This window comes from Hoplias malabaricus, chromosome 2 (genome assembly GCF_029633855.1).
Source record: "Hoplias malabaricus isolate fHopMal1 chromosome 2, fHopMal1.hap1, whole genome shotgun sequence".
In the NCBI taxonomy this organism is placed as follows: domain Eukaryota; kingdom Metazoa; phylum Chordata; class Actinopteri; order Characiformes; family Erythrinidae; genus Hoplias; species Hoplias malabaricus.
Genome location: NC_089801.1, coordinates 1,886,927 through 1,904,773, shown reverse-complemented (window position 1 = coordinate 1,904,773; position 17,847 = coordinate 1,886,927). Strand labels below are relative to the sequence as shown.

Here is a 17,847-nt window from a genome sequence, read left to right as displayed (position 1 = left end):
GTGTGCATTTATTACCTCCTGACTCCATTTTCACTTTGGGTCTAATGAAAACTAGTATCTTCCATTTTTGTCTTTTTTCTCTTTAGCTCTTTAGTACACTACCACCCCTTCCTCCCTTTTCTCTCTCTCTCTCTCTCTCTCTCTCTCTCTCTATTTGCAGGGGTTTTGTGTGTGTACCTGTGGGGGTTGTGCATACATGTCTCTGTGTGTGTAAAGGTCTGTGTTTACCTACAGGGGTTGTGTGTGTATACACCTGCAGGGGGTTGTGTGTTTGCAGGCGTTGTGTAGCAGAGTGTTTGTTGTTTTCGTTGATGACAGATGGCTATAGCTCTGTGATTAGCGTTGTCTCCACCTCTCTGGTCTTCCGCCATTTCACTTTCACTGTACTCTTTCTCACTGATCTCAGAACAGCTTTTATCTCCCATGTTTTGCAGTAACGTGTTAGAGACAGATTGTGTTTTAAAACTGTATAAAACTCGTATATAAACACTGACTCTGGTACTGAATACACGTCAGGAGATTTTTCCTCGACTACCAGGTTTCACAATAGACTTTGGAACATTGCTGTGAGGGTTTGGTTGCATCTAGATCACAGACAACACTCCGACTCCCCATAACTTTTATTTATTTATTTATTTTTACACTTTATACAGCAGTATTAGTGTTTTGCAGCTCTGCTATGTGTTTACAGTGTGCTGAAGGTTAGCATGAAGCTAAATCCTCCTCCTTTTCTGTACGTGATCCTCCGGCTGTGGGGAATTCCTCAGCTCCAATTAAACCAGAGAATCCGTCTCCTTTTGAAGTGTGTGTCAGGGATGGATTCCTCTGTTCTCTAACGTTCTCAGACTCTTCCCTCATTTCTCTCATCTTCGTTTCGCTGTCCCAGTTTGTTTCAGTGTGATTTATTCCTGCACAGCTGTTAATATCACCTGCTCCTCAGAAACATGCATATCCTTTCACACACTTCAGGATAGAGGTGGCACATGTGTGTATTTATGATGATTGTGTGTGTGCTGAATTATATCACAATAACACATCCTCTCTCTCTCTCTTAACCATTGCACCATTTAAGGTGGAAGGGTAGTCAGGCACAGTCACGTATAGACTTCTCCCTCTGCTGCTGTTCTGTGTGTAGAGCAGAGAGAGTGGTGTGGTTTTTTAAGGCGTACGTGGTGTTTTAAGGTAGTATCGTATACGTAAGTGCGGTTGTATAAATATCCTGCTTGATGTTCCTGGTAGAAACAGTGTTGATGTTGTCTGTGGTGATGTAGTCATGGTTATAAAGCTATGAAAATGAAATGTACATTCTTCTTCTCCTTATCTGTGTCAGCCAAGGTTCCTCCCTCACTCTCTTTGCCAGCGTCATTCAGCCCAGCGTTCTACCATCCGGCTGTTGACCTTGGGTGTCTCTCTCACACTTTCTTCTTTCTTTTTGTCATTCTTTCTTGCCCCTCTCTCTCTCTCTCTCTCTTTCTCTCTCTTTCTCTCTCTCTCTCTCTTTCTCTCTCTCTCTCTCTCTCTCTCTCTCTGGTGTGGAGATATTGTTGAAGAATGTGTCTGGGAGAAAATAGCTGGAATTCTTTTCCTCGGTAGAGCTCAGCGTTCATTAAGGATTTGGAGCTGTGGGGCCTCGTTAGTGCAGACCCTCGTTAGTGAGGAGTGTTTTGGTTATAAACTGATTGGAGATCAGTGATTTGGGGAAATTGGACTCAGCTTGGGCTCTTCTGATTTTTGCTTAAAATGTCCCCAAAGATCCAGAACTCTTTGAAACATCAAAATGAATATCGCATTGAATTAAACATGCTGTATTTGGGGCTGTGGCTTTAAGGCTGATATGAGAGGCAGCGCGGACTGAAACGCTCCTTATAACTTCAGCGGGAGTGGGCGGGGCTTGGCTGCCCTGTGTGGAATATGTGGATGTACTGTACCTGGCATAGAGCATGATGACCTTGGACTTATGCAGCTGCTCTGGTTGGATTCATATATCATTGGATGTGTTTTAGTGAATGCAGATTTGAACGTCACTGAACGATATACAAACTCTTCATCGTCTGATTTATGAAACTTGTGTACAAAGTGGGAAGTGGGGATTTGAGCACAGTTGACGAATTAATGCTCGGTGTGAGAAATCATTTCCATCATTTACATCTCATTTGCATAAACAAAACCCAAACAAACACTGCTGCCCCTACAGACCGAACCGCATTTGTACTAGGTGTGTTTTACTTTTTGGCCGTTATCAGTTGTATCACATGATTCGCTGTGGCGACCCCCGACGGGAGCAGCCGAAGGAAGGTGACGGTGGTCAGTCATATAAAAGAAAACCACAGTGTTGTGTCTCCAAACAGAGATTGGAGGTTCTGCGGTGTGTTTATATCAGTGCGGGTACCAGACGAGATTGATCGTGGAGATAATACAATAGTGAAACTAATAAAATGCAAAACTGTTGGTGAAATTTTCTGCACGCCCGTTAGTGATCAGACCGGCTACAGCTTGAATAAGCTAGGCTGACTCTCCAGGTCAAGGGAAGCTCGATTAAGCTGAACCCCCTCGTTATACCGAGTGTTTTGGACGATTTAAAGGAACGAATGCAGTGATTGTTTCTCTCTGATCGGATTGCGGATGTTTTTGGTCGATTACAGTGGAGTATAAACTTGGGGGAGAGAGAGCAAGAGATGAATGGATCAGAGAACGTGTGTGTGTTATCTGAACAGTTAAGATCAGACTGTGTGACTGTGATGATAAGTGTTTCCATGGCAACTGAACTGGGCTCAGACTGAGATTAGATTAGATCAGATTAAACTGTAACTCGGACCTGAACGTGAGGATCACAGGAGGAAACTCTGAAATTATTTATCGGAGGCTTTCTGTTATCTCTGATTTTTAGTCTGAGATTAAAACAGATCTGAAAAGGTTCTAAACTCTACGTTTTAAAATGTTCTTCTTTACTACTTTTCCCTGTTGTGGTCCCTTGCCTTTTGTCTTTTGTTTGCATTCGTTCTTTCTTTTTCTGTTATTCCACTACCATTTTTCTTTGCTTTGTTTTTTTGCTTTTTCTTTCTCTCCCTCTCTGTCTCTCTCTGTCTCTCTCTGTCTCTCTCTCTCTCTCTCTGTGTGAGGGGGAGAGAGGTGTGGTGCATGTCAGGAAGTTGTTGGAGTGTAAGGGAGGAGTCACTGTCAGAACTTTACCAATGTTTTTCTAATGATAGTAATAACTTGGTCTGATACAGTGTCTGATTAATATACACTGAGGATAATCTCCATATAAATGCCTGCAGTGAAATGGTATTCTCTGGAGTAGCTGCACATGAGCCCAATGCAAAGAGTCCATCAGAGGGTTATAATGCCCCTCTCACCCCCAGCATTGGTCTGTGTAAATCATCCAACATCCGAACCTGAACTGTGTAACATTTATGATTGATGGATGGACTCATATCAGTGTTAAAGCAACGTTATCAACCCTCCCCAGAAGAGCACAGGGGACTGGGGCTTGTGTGGAAGACACTGCTGGTTTAGTTTGTGTTTGTGAAGAATAGCTATGTTTGACCTTGTGCTGGAGGTCACAAAAACAGATCAACATCTAACATCAGATCACACACACACACTCTCTCTCTCTCTCTCTCTCTCTCTCTCTCTCTCTCTCTCTCACACACACACAAAGACAGGAATGTGGAGGTCAGAGTGTGTGAATGAGTGATTGTGTGTGTGTGAGAGAGAGAGCGAGTGAGCAAGAGAGACTATGTACTGTGTGTGTATGGATTGGGCTGCAGAACTTTGCTTTGAACACACTCCTTCCAGCTACACAACAGCGCGCTCATCTTTTCCGTCTTTGTCTCCTTTACTTTCTTCTCTCATCTCACTCACCCCTCTCTCTCTCTCTCTCTCTCTCATCTCACTCACCCCTCTCTCTCTCTCTCTCTCTCTCATCTCACTCACCCCCCTCTCTCTCTCTCTCTCACTCACCTCTTTCTCTCTCTCTCATTTTTTTGTTGTCTTTCTCTTCATCCCTTCTGTTTCCTGCTCTCTCCCTCTTTCATTTTCTTCCTCCTCTGATGTATTTGCTTTTATCCTTTTCATTCTGCTTTACCTCTGTCCATCTATTCGTCCTCCTGTCGCTCCCTCTCTCTCTCTCTCTCTCTCTCTCTCTCTCTCTGTATGACTCAGCTGCACCTTTGGCCGAGTCCCAAGTTCTTTACATGCAGACTGCAGCACACGGAGGAGAGAGGGAAGAAAAAAATAGAAAAGAAAAAGCCTGCATTCATCCGCCCACTGCTGATTCCTGTGGTCACTACCGTAAACACACACACTGCTTGCTCTGGACTTTTTCTGCTGATCTCTTATCAGCAAATGAGAATAAAGCAGCGATACTGTTCCCTGATCAGTGCAGTAAAAGAGAGCTCTTGTATTCGTTTCCTCTTCAGTTCCTTCTAGTAATGTCTAATGAAGAGTCCCACCACTTCACACCTTGCTGTGTATCTTCCTCGATGCCCAGGGTTTGCGCTGAATCTTCTGTAAATTCATGCACATCTGTGTGAGAAAAATGAGGTTCTTGAGAACCTCTCCTGAGCTTTGGTTCTTTGGAGTTCTTCAGTGGTTCTACCTCGTGTCCTGAAATGTGTTCTAGTTTAGGTTGTGTTCTTAGTTGCAGTTGAGCATTTCATTTGTTTGTTTATTAATTTAGCTGCTTTAGTGTTGGATATAATACCCACCTTGTACGTCACTGAAAGAACAGAAGGACGTGGACTAGAGCAGGGCTCTAACCCGGTGAAGTAACAACAAGAGTAAAACTACATGAATAGTTTGTTCCGGTTTGGGTCAATTTACAATGTAGGCTTTTAGTCGCTGGATTCCCAACATCAGGCAGAGAGAGAGAGAGAAGAATGAACAGCTGTTCGTCTGTCTGTTGAACAGCTGTAACGTCCTGCCTCCTCACACAGCTCCCGAGCCAGGAATGTGGCATGGAGCCGTTTTTTGAAAATGGGCAAAATACCACCTTTAAAGGACAGTGCTGTTTACTCTCAGACTGACTTTCTTCTTCTGATCTCCAGAGTCTGTTAGAACCTGTTTAAACCATGCATTAACATGCCTTTAGGTGATCACAGATTCACTTCAGTGCATCTTTAACACGAGTGAAGCTTTGTATCTGGGGCTGAATGTGAAATAACGACTGGGGGGTCTTCACCTGCGAAACCAGGCACAGTTCTCCCCCCACTCCTGACTTCTCCCGCGTGTCAAACTGGACATTAGCGGAGGTGACGACTGCAGAATCGACAGCAGCTGTAGACCAAAGCCTTCACCTGCACCTGCACATGTTGGGCAGCGTTTAATACAGTGGTAACAGCCACCAGGGTTCTGGGAGTTAAAAAATTGGTGTGTGCTGTTTCAGTGGGAAAGAGAGTGCGTGTATCAAAGACATTTGAATGCAGGGTGTTAACAGGTCGGGTACCGGTGTTGTACGATTAATTCTGAATCACACATCATTCCAACGCGTGAGAAAAGTGTTGCTTGAGGCTCCATGAGGTCAGAGACCAGTTCCACTGCACCACAGCCCAATGCTGGGGGACATTATACTTCTTAGAATTGGTTGTGTTTACCTCAGCAGTTGGAATGTGTCCAGTTTAAATGTGTATTATTCTATAGTAGAGAATAAACCATGTCCACACTGGGTGCAGCTTAAACAGCTGACTATGCGCTTTATAACTAGTGTTTGTTTTTTACTCACCAGCTCTTTAAAGATGAAACCCGGCCTGTGTGTGAATCTCTGCTCGTGAGGATGGTGTAAGGAGCGAGTAGAATGCAGAGAGGGATTAAAAAATCCCAGAGAAATTGAAAATGGGATTCGAAGCTGGATCTGTGGAGTTAATCTCACTTAAAGTCTCATGGATTCCAGAGCTGAGACTCCTGTACCGAGTCTTTACGGAGAGATAAACACTGGTCTGAGCCTTCTTTCGTTTCATACACTCCTGTAATCACTGCCAAACCCCAACAGAACGCCTTACCAGTCTCCCCTGGGTTCAGTTACACTTTACAGCATTTAGATCCATCTCCTTGGAAACGCATTCTCTCCACGGAGCAGACTACAGTGTATTATATAAATATAAGTATTTAAATATTCATGACACCCCCCCCCCCTCCCTTTATTATTCCAAGCATTGACTAATGCCAGTTTAATTAGGGATGAATTTCTTTCGTGAAATGGCCCTGAAATTCAGGACTGTAAATGCTACAAGTTCTCACTTCACGTTATAAAACGGTCATTCTGACCCCTAGTGGCCTGGGTGTATCAGAGCTTGAGTTGGTGAAACATGGAGAGCGAGGTGGAGCCAAAGATGAGTTAAAGAAAGAGGTAAAAGGAATGGAAATGTAGATGGGAGGAGAAGAGCATGATTAAAAGAAGTGAAAAAATATATATGACTGTTATATATGAGAAAGAAATGGAGGTGAAAGAGGAAAAACTGACTGCATTCACACTGTGGACTGTAAAGGTTCTTACTCTGAATTATTTATTGATTAATTTGCTTATTTGTTTATACTGTTTACTTGTTTATTGCTCCTTTTTTTTCTGGTGTCTGATCTCGGGGTTCTGGGTTCTGACCAGAAGACTAACACTGTTTTTCTTCCATTTTCCTCTGAAATGAAATTGAATTGTGCTGCTTTAATTAAATGGAGTGTAAATGGCCTTTGGTCTGGAGACGAGTCTGAGATATTTCTGTTATCACAGCAATCAATATCCAATCCATCATCTGAAAAAAAAGAGGAACAGATATGCCCTTTTATCACAGAACTGCAGGGATCATCAGCTGCTACATTTGTTCTTAAATTCACAGCTGTAATTAGCATTTTTTAAGGTTGAATGATGAACTATAATTACATTTCTCGACTGTTTATCTGTAAACAAATATATATATTAACATATATTCATTTCTTCTCTCTCTCTCTCTCTCTCTCAGTGCTTGCGGACGTTAGTGGGACACACCGGAGGGGTGTGGTCTTCTCAGATGAGAGACAACATTATCATCAGCGGCTCAACAGACCGGACACTGAAGGTGTGGAACGCAGAGACGGGGGACTGCATCCATACTCTATATGGACATACCTCCACGGTCAGGTGTATGCACCTGCACGAGAAGAGGTACGTTAATGTGTTTAATAGTCCTGTACATTTTTAACATTTAACAGACGTCCAAAAGTGCACCTAAAACAGGATCAGTGTATTTCAGTCCAATGTGAATCTGTACAGTGGAGTCCCATTGGAAACCCAGTGAAATGTCTCCTCCTTCATGAAGTCCTTTATTTACATGTATAAGAGAGAGCACTGTCCCTGCAGCTTACTGGAATAGCTCTCTGTCTGTCCAAAAGTTTGTAGACATCCTTTATGACAGTCGATATAGTTTGTGAAATTTCCAACGTTAGTAATCTGTAATCGACCAAATATTCCGATATTAGGGCAGACGCTCCCTTTAAGCAGATGTTCTGTGCATCATTCGTGCACGTTGACCTTTAAATCGACCCCCCCTCCCCGCGCGCGCAGAGCAGTAAAAGGCTGGTTAAAGTGCTGGTGCGTGTTGCGTTTGTCCCTCACTGCCTTCCAGACATAAAGGTTTTTTTTTGTGTGTTGACTGCTCTTTTTGTTGAATGACCTGAAGCTCTGTTCACTTCACTGAGCACACAGTCATTATTTTCTGGTGGGTTTTTGTGTGCCTTCAGTGTTCATCCTTCACATATAGAGCATGTCCAAGAATACATTGACGTTGTAATCACTTTTTTCTTTGTTGTTAATCACTGTAAAGTCAGGTTGGTCTTAATGGCTCTGATTGTTGCTAAAGGAGAATTATTTTTAATAATATTGTATTTGAAAAATGAACTGACATTCAGTGTTTTGGTCTTCCCTCCCTCTCTCTCTCTCTCTCTTCCTCAGGGTGGTGAGTGGGTCACGTGATGCCACCCTCCGTGTGTGGGACATAGAGACAGGTCAGTGTCTCCACGTGCTGATGGGTCACGTGGCGGCGGTGCGATGTGTGCAGTACGACGGGCGTCGAGTGGTCAGTGGAGCTTACGACTTCATGGTGAAAGTCTGGGACCCGGAGACGGAGACCTGTCTCCACACCTTGCAGGGACACACCAACAGAGTGTACTCACTACAGGTACAGCGCCCATATAGAAAATATAGAAAATACACACACATCTTCTGAATGGTTCCTGGTCCTGGTCCTGACGTACCACTGACCTGAATGTTGTAATGTTCTCCCTGCTCTAAAACTCACAGTTCAACTCAGGAAGGGGTTGGTAATTAGTTCATGGGTTGCCTCAGCTGTGTTCGAAGCAAGGGATACTCTAAATATGTAGGGCAGTGGCACTCCAGGAACAGCATTGAGAATCACTGCTATAGAGCAATATGGAGCCCTCGGTCTGAGTCCTTGAGACTCCGTCCTCTGTTTTTTTCCCTGTGTTTACCTGCTGTAACACACCTGGCTCTGCTCAGAGGGTGAAACAGGTGTGTTAAAGCAAAGGAAACACTAAAACATTTGTTCCTGCTGCGTGTTTGTGAGTTCTGAAGTGAAGGCGTTGATCAGGAGTGGAGTGTTATGGCCCAGCTCTCTGACGCTACGCTAGCTATGACTCGGCAGGTTTTCATGGGTCTTTTTATTTTTTTTCTTGGCGAGGGCGTCACCTTCTCTGCCCCAGCAGGAGTTGGTCTGCAGTGCAGATCACAAAACAGATCTCCTCCTGCTCAGATCTCAAGGATAATACAGCATTCTGGTCAAAGAGAGAATTACTGGAAGTTAGCTAATCTCCGTTCTCTTCAAGGCCTCTTTTATTTATGTAAACAGCCACTAAAATCGTGGGTTTCTGTTAGGGTTATAAAACATTATGGTTGTTCTGAGGGCTCATTTGCGTATTCTATTGTTCTGTGCTGTTAGTGCTGTTGCAGTTAAAGGAATCATATTAAAAATGTCTAAACCCTACTGCCTAACGTCCTGGTGTCTGTGTTGGTGAAAAGTGCAGCAGGGTGTGTTCTGAAATCAGAAAAAACACGGCTTTGTAAAGCTGTAAACATCGAGCGCGTTTCTGACCTCGGTGCTGCAGGACTGCTGTGTTCCTTCTCTTTAATGTTTCTACTTCCTGTTTATTGGACCGTGTTCAGGAAGAAGGCGAGGGTTTTGGGCCGTGGTCCAGTTTCTGGCCCCAGTGTCCAGCATTGTTTGTTTGGGTCTGGCTTCATTAAGAGCTTTAGAGCAATTACATCAGCGAAGTTTAATTAAGTAAAGCAGAGTCTAATACAATATCAATGGAGCCAGCAGATCTGGGATTTGTCTGAGGAAAAGAATCGGATCAAATCCGGCCCAAACCGGCCCCGGCTCTGGTCATTAACCGAAAAACAAACACCCTCTCAATACACTTTAAATAAACAGCGCTTACTGCGTTTATTGTTTATAATAATAATCTCCAGAACAATAACCTCCATTAATCTGCTCTTCACTGAAGGAACAGCTCTGTGTGGGAGGTTTAATTACTCTCCGCAAAACAATAGGTAGAAATAAACATATCAGTGATTCTCCAGGACAGCATTTCCTCCGCTCGCGTTCTTACGGTTCGGACCAGAGGTGTAAACATCTCTTATTGTATAGAGTAAGATTTAGGATTCAGAATCTGAATCACATTGAGAATTAGATTTGGATCTGAAGTTTGAACCAGTTTGGGAATTGTAATCATAATCTCAATTTGGATTCAAATCTGATTCATAGTATGAACTGGAATCTATCTGTGTGTGTCTGTAGTCTGGTGGAGGATCTGTGTGTGTGTGTGTGTTGTGTTAATCTGTTTTGTGCTCTGTTTCTCCACAGTTTGATGGTGTCCATGTTGTGAGCGGTTCTCTAGACACATCGATCCGAGTGTGGGACGTGGAGACGGGGAATTGCATCCACACACTCACGGGTCACCAGTCCCTCACCAGCGGCATGGAGCTGAAGGACAACATCCTGGTCTCTGGGAACGCCGACTCCACTGTCAAGATCTGGGACATCAAGACGGGGCAGTGTCTACAGACCCTACAAGGTCAGGAATACAAACTCTTACAACTCTGATACACACCTGTTTTCTGTTCCTTTGTGTATTCATTTTTTTTTTTCTTTCTTTTTTTACTTTCTTTACCTTTTTTCCTCTGTTCTTCTCTAATTTCAGCTTCTTCCTTTCTCTTATTTCCTCCTTTTCTCTCTCGCTCACCCTCCGTCTTCCTGATGGGTATTCAGTGTGATCTGACGCTAGGTCTGCTGATATTTTCATGTTCAGTGCCCTTTATTAGTGAGATAATCAGAATAATAATTATATAGAGATATATTTTGTTTAGAGTTTGTGTTCTATTTGTTTGTTGGAGTGAAAGAAGCAGAGCAGCATCAAAGCATTTCCTTTTTTTAGTTTCCATCTTTTCTCTCATGTTCAGGACGGTTCATACTTTTCATCATCTGTCCTCGTGTGACACACACACACTCCTGTTTGAACAAAGGCAGGCGTGCTAATGAGCGACACTGAGCGACGGATGAGAGGATAGGGGGATGGGGAGGAGTGAAGAGCCCCAGAGGGAAAGAGAATAGGGGGAAGGAGGGATTGTTCTCTTTTTGCTCTGTAGGTTGTGTATTTGGGTCAGTGGGCATTTCCTCATTTAACCTTTATTTAAACTAAATTAAACACAACTCAACAAACCTTCATTAACTTTCAGTCAAATTTACATAAGATCAAAGTCAATGAGCTCATTTTATATGTAAAATTATTAATATATTTATATCAGTAAAAAATGTTATTCATTTTAAATAGTACTTCTCTAAATTGACTGACTTTTTTTCTTCCATATATTTTTGTTCATATTTTGTGTCGTTTAAATTAATGTATAATTTAAAAGTAATAAATCAGTACTTACTAAAAAAATGAGTTAGATAGTTTCAACTTTTTGTCTTTTATTTGTATCTCAGTCTACCTCTTTACATTTTTCTAGACCTTCAGCTGATGACCTTTAAATAATCTGTTCATTATCTGTAAGTGCTTAAACAGTTCAGGGTCACGGTGGGTCCAGAGCCTACCTGGAATCATTGGGCGCAAGACACAGGGAGAACACACCACGCTCCTCACAGACAGTCACCCGGAGGAAACCCACGCAGACACAGGGAGAACACACCACGCTCCTCACAGACAGTCACCCGGAGGAAACCCACGCAGACACAGAGAGAACACACCACACTCCTCACAGACAGTCACCCGGAGGAAACCCACGCAGACACGGAGAACACACCACACTCCTCACAGACAGTCACCCGGAGGAAACCCACGCAGACACAGGGAGAACACACCACACTCCTCACAGACAGTCACCCGGAGGAAACCCATGCAGACACAGGGAGAACACACCACACTCCTCACAGACAGTCACCCGGAGGAAACCCACGCAGACACGGAGAACACACCACACTCCTCACAGACAGTCACCCGGAAGAAACCCACGCAGACACAGGGAGAACACACCACGCTCCTCACAGACAGTCACCCGGAGGAAACCCACGCAGACACAGGGAGAACACACCACGCTCCTCACAGACAGTCACCCGGAGGAAACCCACGCAGACACAGGGAGAACACACCACGCTCCTCACAGACAGTCACCCGGAGGAAACCCACGCAGACACAGGGAGAACACACCACGCTCCTCACAGACAGTCACCCGGAGGAAACCCACGCAGACACAGGGAGAACACACCACGCTCCTCACAGACAGTCACCCGGAGGAAACCCACGCAGACACAGGGAGAACACACCACGCTCATCACAGACATTCACCCGGAGGAAACCCACGCAGACACAGAGAGAACACACCACGCTCCTCACAGACAGTCACCCGGAGGAAACCCACGCAGACACGGAGAACACACCACACTCCTCACAGACAGTCACCCGGAAGAAACCCACGCAGACACAGGGAGAACACACCACGCTCCTCACAGACAGTCACCCGGAGGAAACCCACGCAGACACAGGGAGAACACACCACGCTCCTCACAGACCGTCACCCGGAGGAAACCCACGCAGACACAGAGAGAACACACCACACTCCTCACAGACAGTCACCCGGAGGAAACCCACGCAGACACAGAGAGAACACACCACACTCCTCACAGACAGTCACCCGGAGGAAACCCACGCAGACACGGAGAACACACCACGCTCCTCACAGACAGTCACCCGGAGGAAACCCACGCAGACACAGGGAGAACACACCACGCTCCTCACAGACAGTCACCCGGAGGAAACCCACGCAGACACAGGGAAAACACACCACGCTCCTCACAGACAGTCACCCGGAGGAAACCCACGCAGACACAGGGAAAACACACCACACTCCTCACAGACAGTCACCCGGAGGAAACTCGGAGGAGACACAGGGAGAACACACCACACTCCTCACAGACAGTCACCCGGAGGAAACCCACGCAGACACAGAGAGAACACACCACACTCCTCACAGACAGTCACCCGGAGCGGGAATCGAACCCACAACGTCCAGGTCCCTGCAGCTGATGACCTTTAAATAATCTATCAATAATTAAAAACAAATAATTGACAGTTTGTCAGTGATTTCAAAAATCTTTTAATGAACTTTCCTACTGATATAAAAGATTCCAGACTCTGTTTTTTCTGTCAAAATAATAAACCAAAAATGAGCAAAGCAGCAGTAAAATATAAAATTAAATATTTGTCCCATAAAATAACAAAAAATAAAAAATTAAATAAAGTTTTATTCGTCGTGCAAAGATCCAAAATTATGGAAAAAACTTGTGGAATCCTTCCCTCACATCACCACTGAGGGGTTAACAGCCATTATATTTCAGTTTCCATTATAATATTCCCCAGTTTATCCCAATTCCTAGAATTATATTTCGTTTCTACAGATTACAGTGGAGCTACATGGTGTTAATTCTGTCCCTGTTCCTGTGCAGCTGTCTTCACCATCATTAACATTTAATTTATTTAAAAGATGATGTGATTCGGAACAGAAAACAGGTTGTTACCAGTCGTAATATGGACATACCATTAATGTTATATACCTAGCTCACAAATCCCCCTCCTCCCTGAGAGATCAGAGATAATACACAGGGCAGACGAGGAAATAGGTGTGTGTGTGTGTGTGTGTGTTAGAGAGAGAGAGAGAGAGAGAACCCCTCATTTCCTTCTCATCGTGTGTGTGTATGTATTTTGTGTGTTTCGTGTGGTGTGTTGTTGTGTGTGATGTCGTAAATGAGTGATTAAAGAGCCAGGCCTCTCTGCTCCTAAGTGTTTATTGTCTCTCGCTGTACGTGTGTGTGTGTGTGTATAATGTTGTAAACGAGTGATTAAAGAGCCAGTCTTCCCTCACACAGCTCCAGTCACCGCTCTAATGCTTCATTAGGAGATTTGAGCTCTTTGAAATGGAAATGTTCATTTTAATCCTCCTCTCACTCCCAGTCCCTCTATTTAAATATTCATCAGCTCATCTGCATAATGGCTTTCTCTGTTTTCCTTTATTTCTGTTAATTCTAATCAGAACTGTGTGTTTATTGGTGTTTGTAGATGCACAGAGCTTTGTGAGCTATTTGCAGGAACACACACACACACACACACACTCTGCAGGCAGACAGCCCTGCAGGCCACGCCCTATTCATTCTACACAGTCACGATTCAGGATGCAAAAACTCCACCCCCTTGTTTCTCTTCCTCTTTGGTGTTCATTCTCTCTCTTCTTTTGCCTTTCTCATTCTTCTCGTTCTTTTGTCTTATTTCTGTGATGTTTTCTTATTTTCTTTTTCTCTACCTTTCTTTTTCACATATTTCTATTTCTCATATTTATTATTTTATCTTTCTCTGCTCTAAATCTGTTATTTTTCCTGTTTCTTTCCTTAACTATTCAGTCTTTCTTCTGTCCTCCCCCTTTCTCTCCTGCTCCCTGTTCATTTTTCTTTTTTTTTTAACTCTGATTTTCCTTGTCTTAGTCTATTTCCTTCCCTCAGTCAGTCTCTCTCTCTCTCTCTCTCTCTCTCTCTCTCTCTCTCTCTCAATATCTCAAGGGTAGAGGACGGTTCTGTCATGTTTTAGTGTTTCTCCTGTAACCATAGTTACGAGTGTTTATCTGTTGTGTTGTCAGTGTTGTAGCCGGTGGGTCTGATCAACCTCATCCATCCATCATCTCCTCACTTATAAACCACCTCTCACTCTCTTGCTTCATCTTTAATTCTTTATTTCCTTTCTCTCACTCACTAATTCTTCCTCTTTGTATCCTGCTCCATTTCCTTATGTTCCCTCACTGTCTCCCACTCTCTCTGCCCACCTCTTTCTGGTCTTTCCTCTGTTCTGTCTCCCTCCTTTCTTACTACCCTCTCATTTTCTTTCTTTCTTTTTTTTTGGGACCTCCTCTACTTCCAGTGAGGTGATTTTACTCTCAAGGTTTATGTGAATGAGTAGCACACCCTTGTGGTGGGCATTACTGTGGCACTGCAGATGGTGTAACCTCCACATAACTTCAGGGTCCTGTGGTTGTGGGTTCAAACCCGACTTTCGGGTCCACTGTCTGTGAGAAGTGGGGTATGTTCTCTCTGTGTCTGTGTGGGTATCCGCCGACTGCTCTGTTTACTCAGACAAGCCCAATCCTGTGAGGCGGACGTCTTCAGTGTGGTTCACAGTCTTATCTCTTTTCCTCCAGGTCCCCAGAAGCACAAGACTGATGTTTCTGATTTGGTTCCTTATTAAATATGCTATTCTCTGCCTCCCCACAGGTCCCCACAAGCACCAGAGTGCGGTGACGTGTCTGCAGTTCAATAAGAACTTTGTGATCACAAGTTCAGACGACGGGACGGTGAAGCTGTGGGACCTGAGGACGGGCGACTTCATTCGAAACCTAGTGACGCTAGAGAGTGGAGGCAGCGGCGGCGTGGTCTGGAGGATCCGGGCGTCTAACACCAAGCTGGTGTGTGCGGTGGGCAGCCGCAACGGAACCGAGGAGACCAAGCTGCTCGTGCTGGACTTTGACGTGGACATGAAGTGAGGGAGACCTCAGAAAACCGGGGGAAAGAAACAATCCATACAGAGCGTGGAGTTCCAATAGAAAAACCTGAAATGGGCCTCCTCACGCAGCTCCGCGACAGGACCCATCACTCACTTCGCTCTTCACTCCATCTCCTCCTCCTCCTCCTCCTCCTCCTCCTCCTCCTCCTTAGCAACCGTCGCCATGGAGCGAGGTCTGGGAGGAGAGGGTGGGGCCTCCTGCAGCAGCAGCACAGCATTCTGGGAAAATGGAAGGAATTAAAGGAAGGATGAATAGATGGTAAAAACGGATGTAAGGGCACAGGCCAAACGGATGCTGGAAAAAAAAAAAAATCAAACACAGAGACTTGAAACTCAAGCCTGGAGACGCACGGCCACCTGTACAAAAAAAACATATGGCTTATTTTACTTTCCTTTTCAAAACCTGAACAAACAACAGTCGACACTGTACTCGCAGAGCCTCATCGGACGGCCGCCGTTTTACAAACAGGAAGAGAAAGCAGGGGAAACTGACGGTGAAAACGGGGGTTTGGTTTACGCAAGAGGAGGATTCACAACAAAAACAAAGACAGAGGTGGATTTTCCTCAGTTCTGAGCGGGAGCCCACTTTTCTTTCGTTGCTGGTTTATTTTTCCCCACATTTTTGTTTTTTTTTTCTTTTCATTTTCCATGAGTTCGACACAACTGTGAATCCAGTTCAACACTTTTCACGTTTCCTTTTTCCATTTGTTTTGTATTTGTCAGTCTCCTGTTGCCGTTAGCAACAAGCCTCAGTATTAAGCTAGATCACTTTTTTTTTTTTTTTTTTTTTTCTTCTTACTTCTTCTCTCTCTGCAGAACGTTTGTGGACATACCCTGCTGTCCTCACGTGTCAAATACAGGCTGCTCACGTCGGCTCTTCTCAGTACTGGTGCTTCATGGGAGATGAGGACTTTTTGTTAAATTTTTGTTTTTCGCCTGTAATCTCCATGGGTGCCGTCCTTCTTCCCCACCTCTCACACTCAAACCCTCCACCCCCTCCCCAGTGGCCAAACTGAACTTAATGCTGCTAGACACAAAAATAATGAAATGGAACTTTTTTTTGTTTTTGTTTGTTTTTTTTTGTTTTGTTTTGTTTTTTTGTTTGTTTTTCGCTGGCTGTGACGTTTTAGTCCCAGACTAGATGCTAAACAAAAACTTATCCAGTTTGGACTTATAAATAAATAAACAGAAAAGACAAAAACAGAAGTGACACCGACATGCAGACAAACAAAAACAAGATTCGTAAACAACGATAAACTTTTTTTTTTCTTCTTTTTTCTTCTCTCTCTAATTTTTGTTTGTTTTTTTTTGCCACTGAAACTTGAGCCAAATGTGCCTCTACGAGGCGGAAAAGAGGGAGAGCATCACGAGACTCGAATCTGGAGAAATATTTTGACTTGTTTGCTTGCAAAAGTGTGTGTGAGAGTGTGTGTGTGTGTGTTTGTGTGTTTTTTGAGCTAACTGTTCACACCACATTCCTTGGGACAAATGCTCATCAGCCTGTTCTGGGAGGAAATTTCTTTAAATTCACAGATTTATTTTTTAAAAGTATGATCAAAACGACATCGTTTGTATAAAATTCATCCGGTTGGTTCCGAGGGGCATTCGTAGACGTTTCAGGATGAAGAACTTTGGGGGGGGAAAAGAGCAAGAAAACGTGGAGAAGGTGCCATCCGGAGCCTAAGGCGAGGAAAAACAAGGCCAAAAAAATATAAATCATAAAGATTCGTCTCATTCTCTGACACAACTCAAGCCGAACTGTGAAAGTGGTTTAAACACTGTATATTACAATGACAGACAGCAAACTTCTCTCCTCTTTTTGCTTTTCTTTTATTTATGATCTGGTTTGAGAAATCAGATGTTGGAGGTGTTTTTTTTTTTTTTTTTTTTTTCTTTGTTTTCTTTTTTCTTTATTCTTTCTTCGACAGTTCATGTAAACTGCCTGTTCACAAACAGGTGGAAAAGAAGACCTTAAAGGGATTGTCTACCTGTTTGATTCACTTAGAATTTTTATTTTCTTATAACTTAAGTGCAATAAAAAAAAAAGTGGGGTTTATTTTCTTTCTTTTTTTTTTTTTTTTCATTTCAAGCTTTTTTTGGTTGTCTTTGTTTGTCACTGTGTGAAAGTGTCATGTGCCCAATAAAGCTTCTATGGTTTATTGTACTCACGAAAACATTATTTTCTACAAATACAGAGTGAACCGTGTTTGTTTTAAACTGAAAATATTAAAGGGAACCTCTGCCAATGTTAATATAGTAACTCCATCCTCCAGAAAAGGTCTCAGTCCAAACCTCTGAGGTCTGTCAGATTCTCAGAACGTCAGCGTCTCTCAGCAGAGGAACTGAGGTGTGGACGACAGTTCTTTCTTCATAATTTAAGCCTTAAAAATAAATAAATCAATAAAAATACTGGTGTAACCCCATCACGAGCAGCACAGCAACAACACACCATCCATTAAATACATGACAGTGATTTAGAGACGGATGGAGTTGAAGGAAAAGATTACTGGAGAAAATATTTTGAAAAGAACAATTCTATCAATTTACAGAAGTACAAGCTTAGCTACTGTCTTCACCTGCGCGAGTGTAAATGCCCCCTCAGCATTCGGCTATGGAACTGTGTCCTTTGGGGCGATGGAGCACCAGCCAAAACGTCCTGGATGAGTTTCAGTGGTGTTTATGATGTAGATCTAATTACCCACCTCTTGTACCTGACCTCACTGTGTGGCTGAGCGCCATTAAATCCTCATAACAATGTTCTGACAT

At 43.6% G+C, this 17,847-nt stretch overlaps 1 protein-coding gene across 2 annotated transcripts in view; it reads left to right on the top strand.

The window, feature by feature from the left end:
- fbxw7 (F-box and WD repeat domain containing 7) overlaps positions 1-17,215 on the top strand; it is a 137,209-nt gene extending 119,994 nt beyond the window's left edge. For both annotated transcript variants that reach the window (XM_066661305.1, XM_066661306.1), the window contains 4 exons: positions 6,951-7,132; positions 7,919-8,144; positions 9,846-10,056; positions 14,793-17,215. In XM_066661305.1, coding sequence (XP_066517402.1) covers positions 6,951-7,132; positions 7,919-8,144; positions 9,846-10,056; positions 14,793-15,061 — 888 coding nt within the window. In that variant the 3' untranslated portion in view covers positions 15,062-17,215. The remainder of the gene's footprint in view (positions 1-6,950; positions 7,133-7,918; positions 8,145-9,845; positions 10,057-14,792) is intronic.
- The last annotated feature ends 632 nt before the right edge of the window (positions 17,216-17,847 follow it).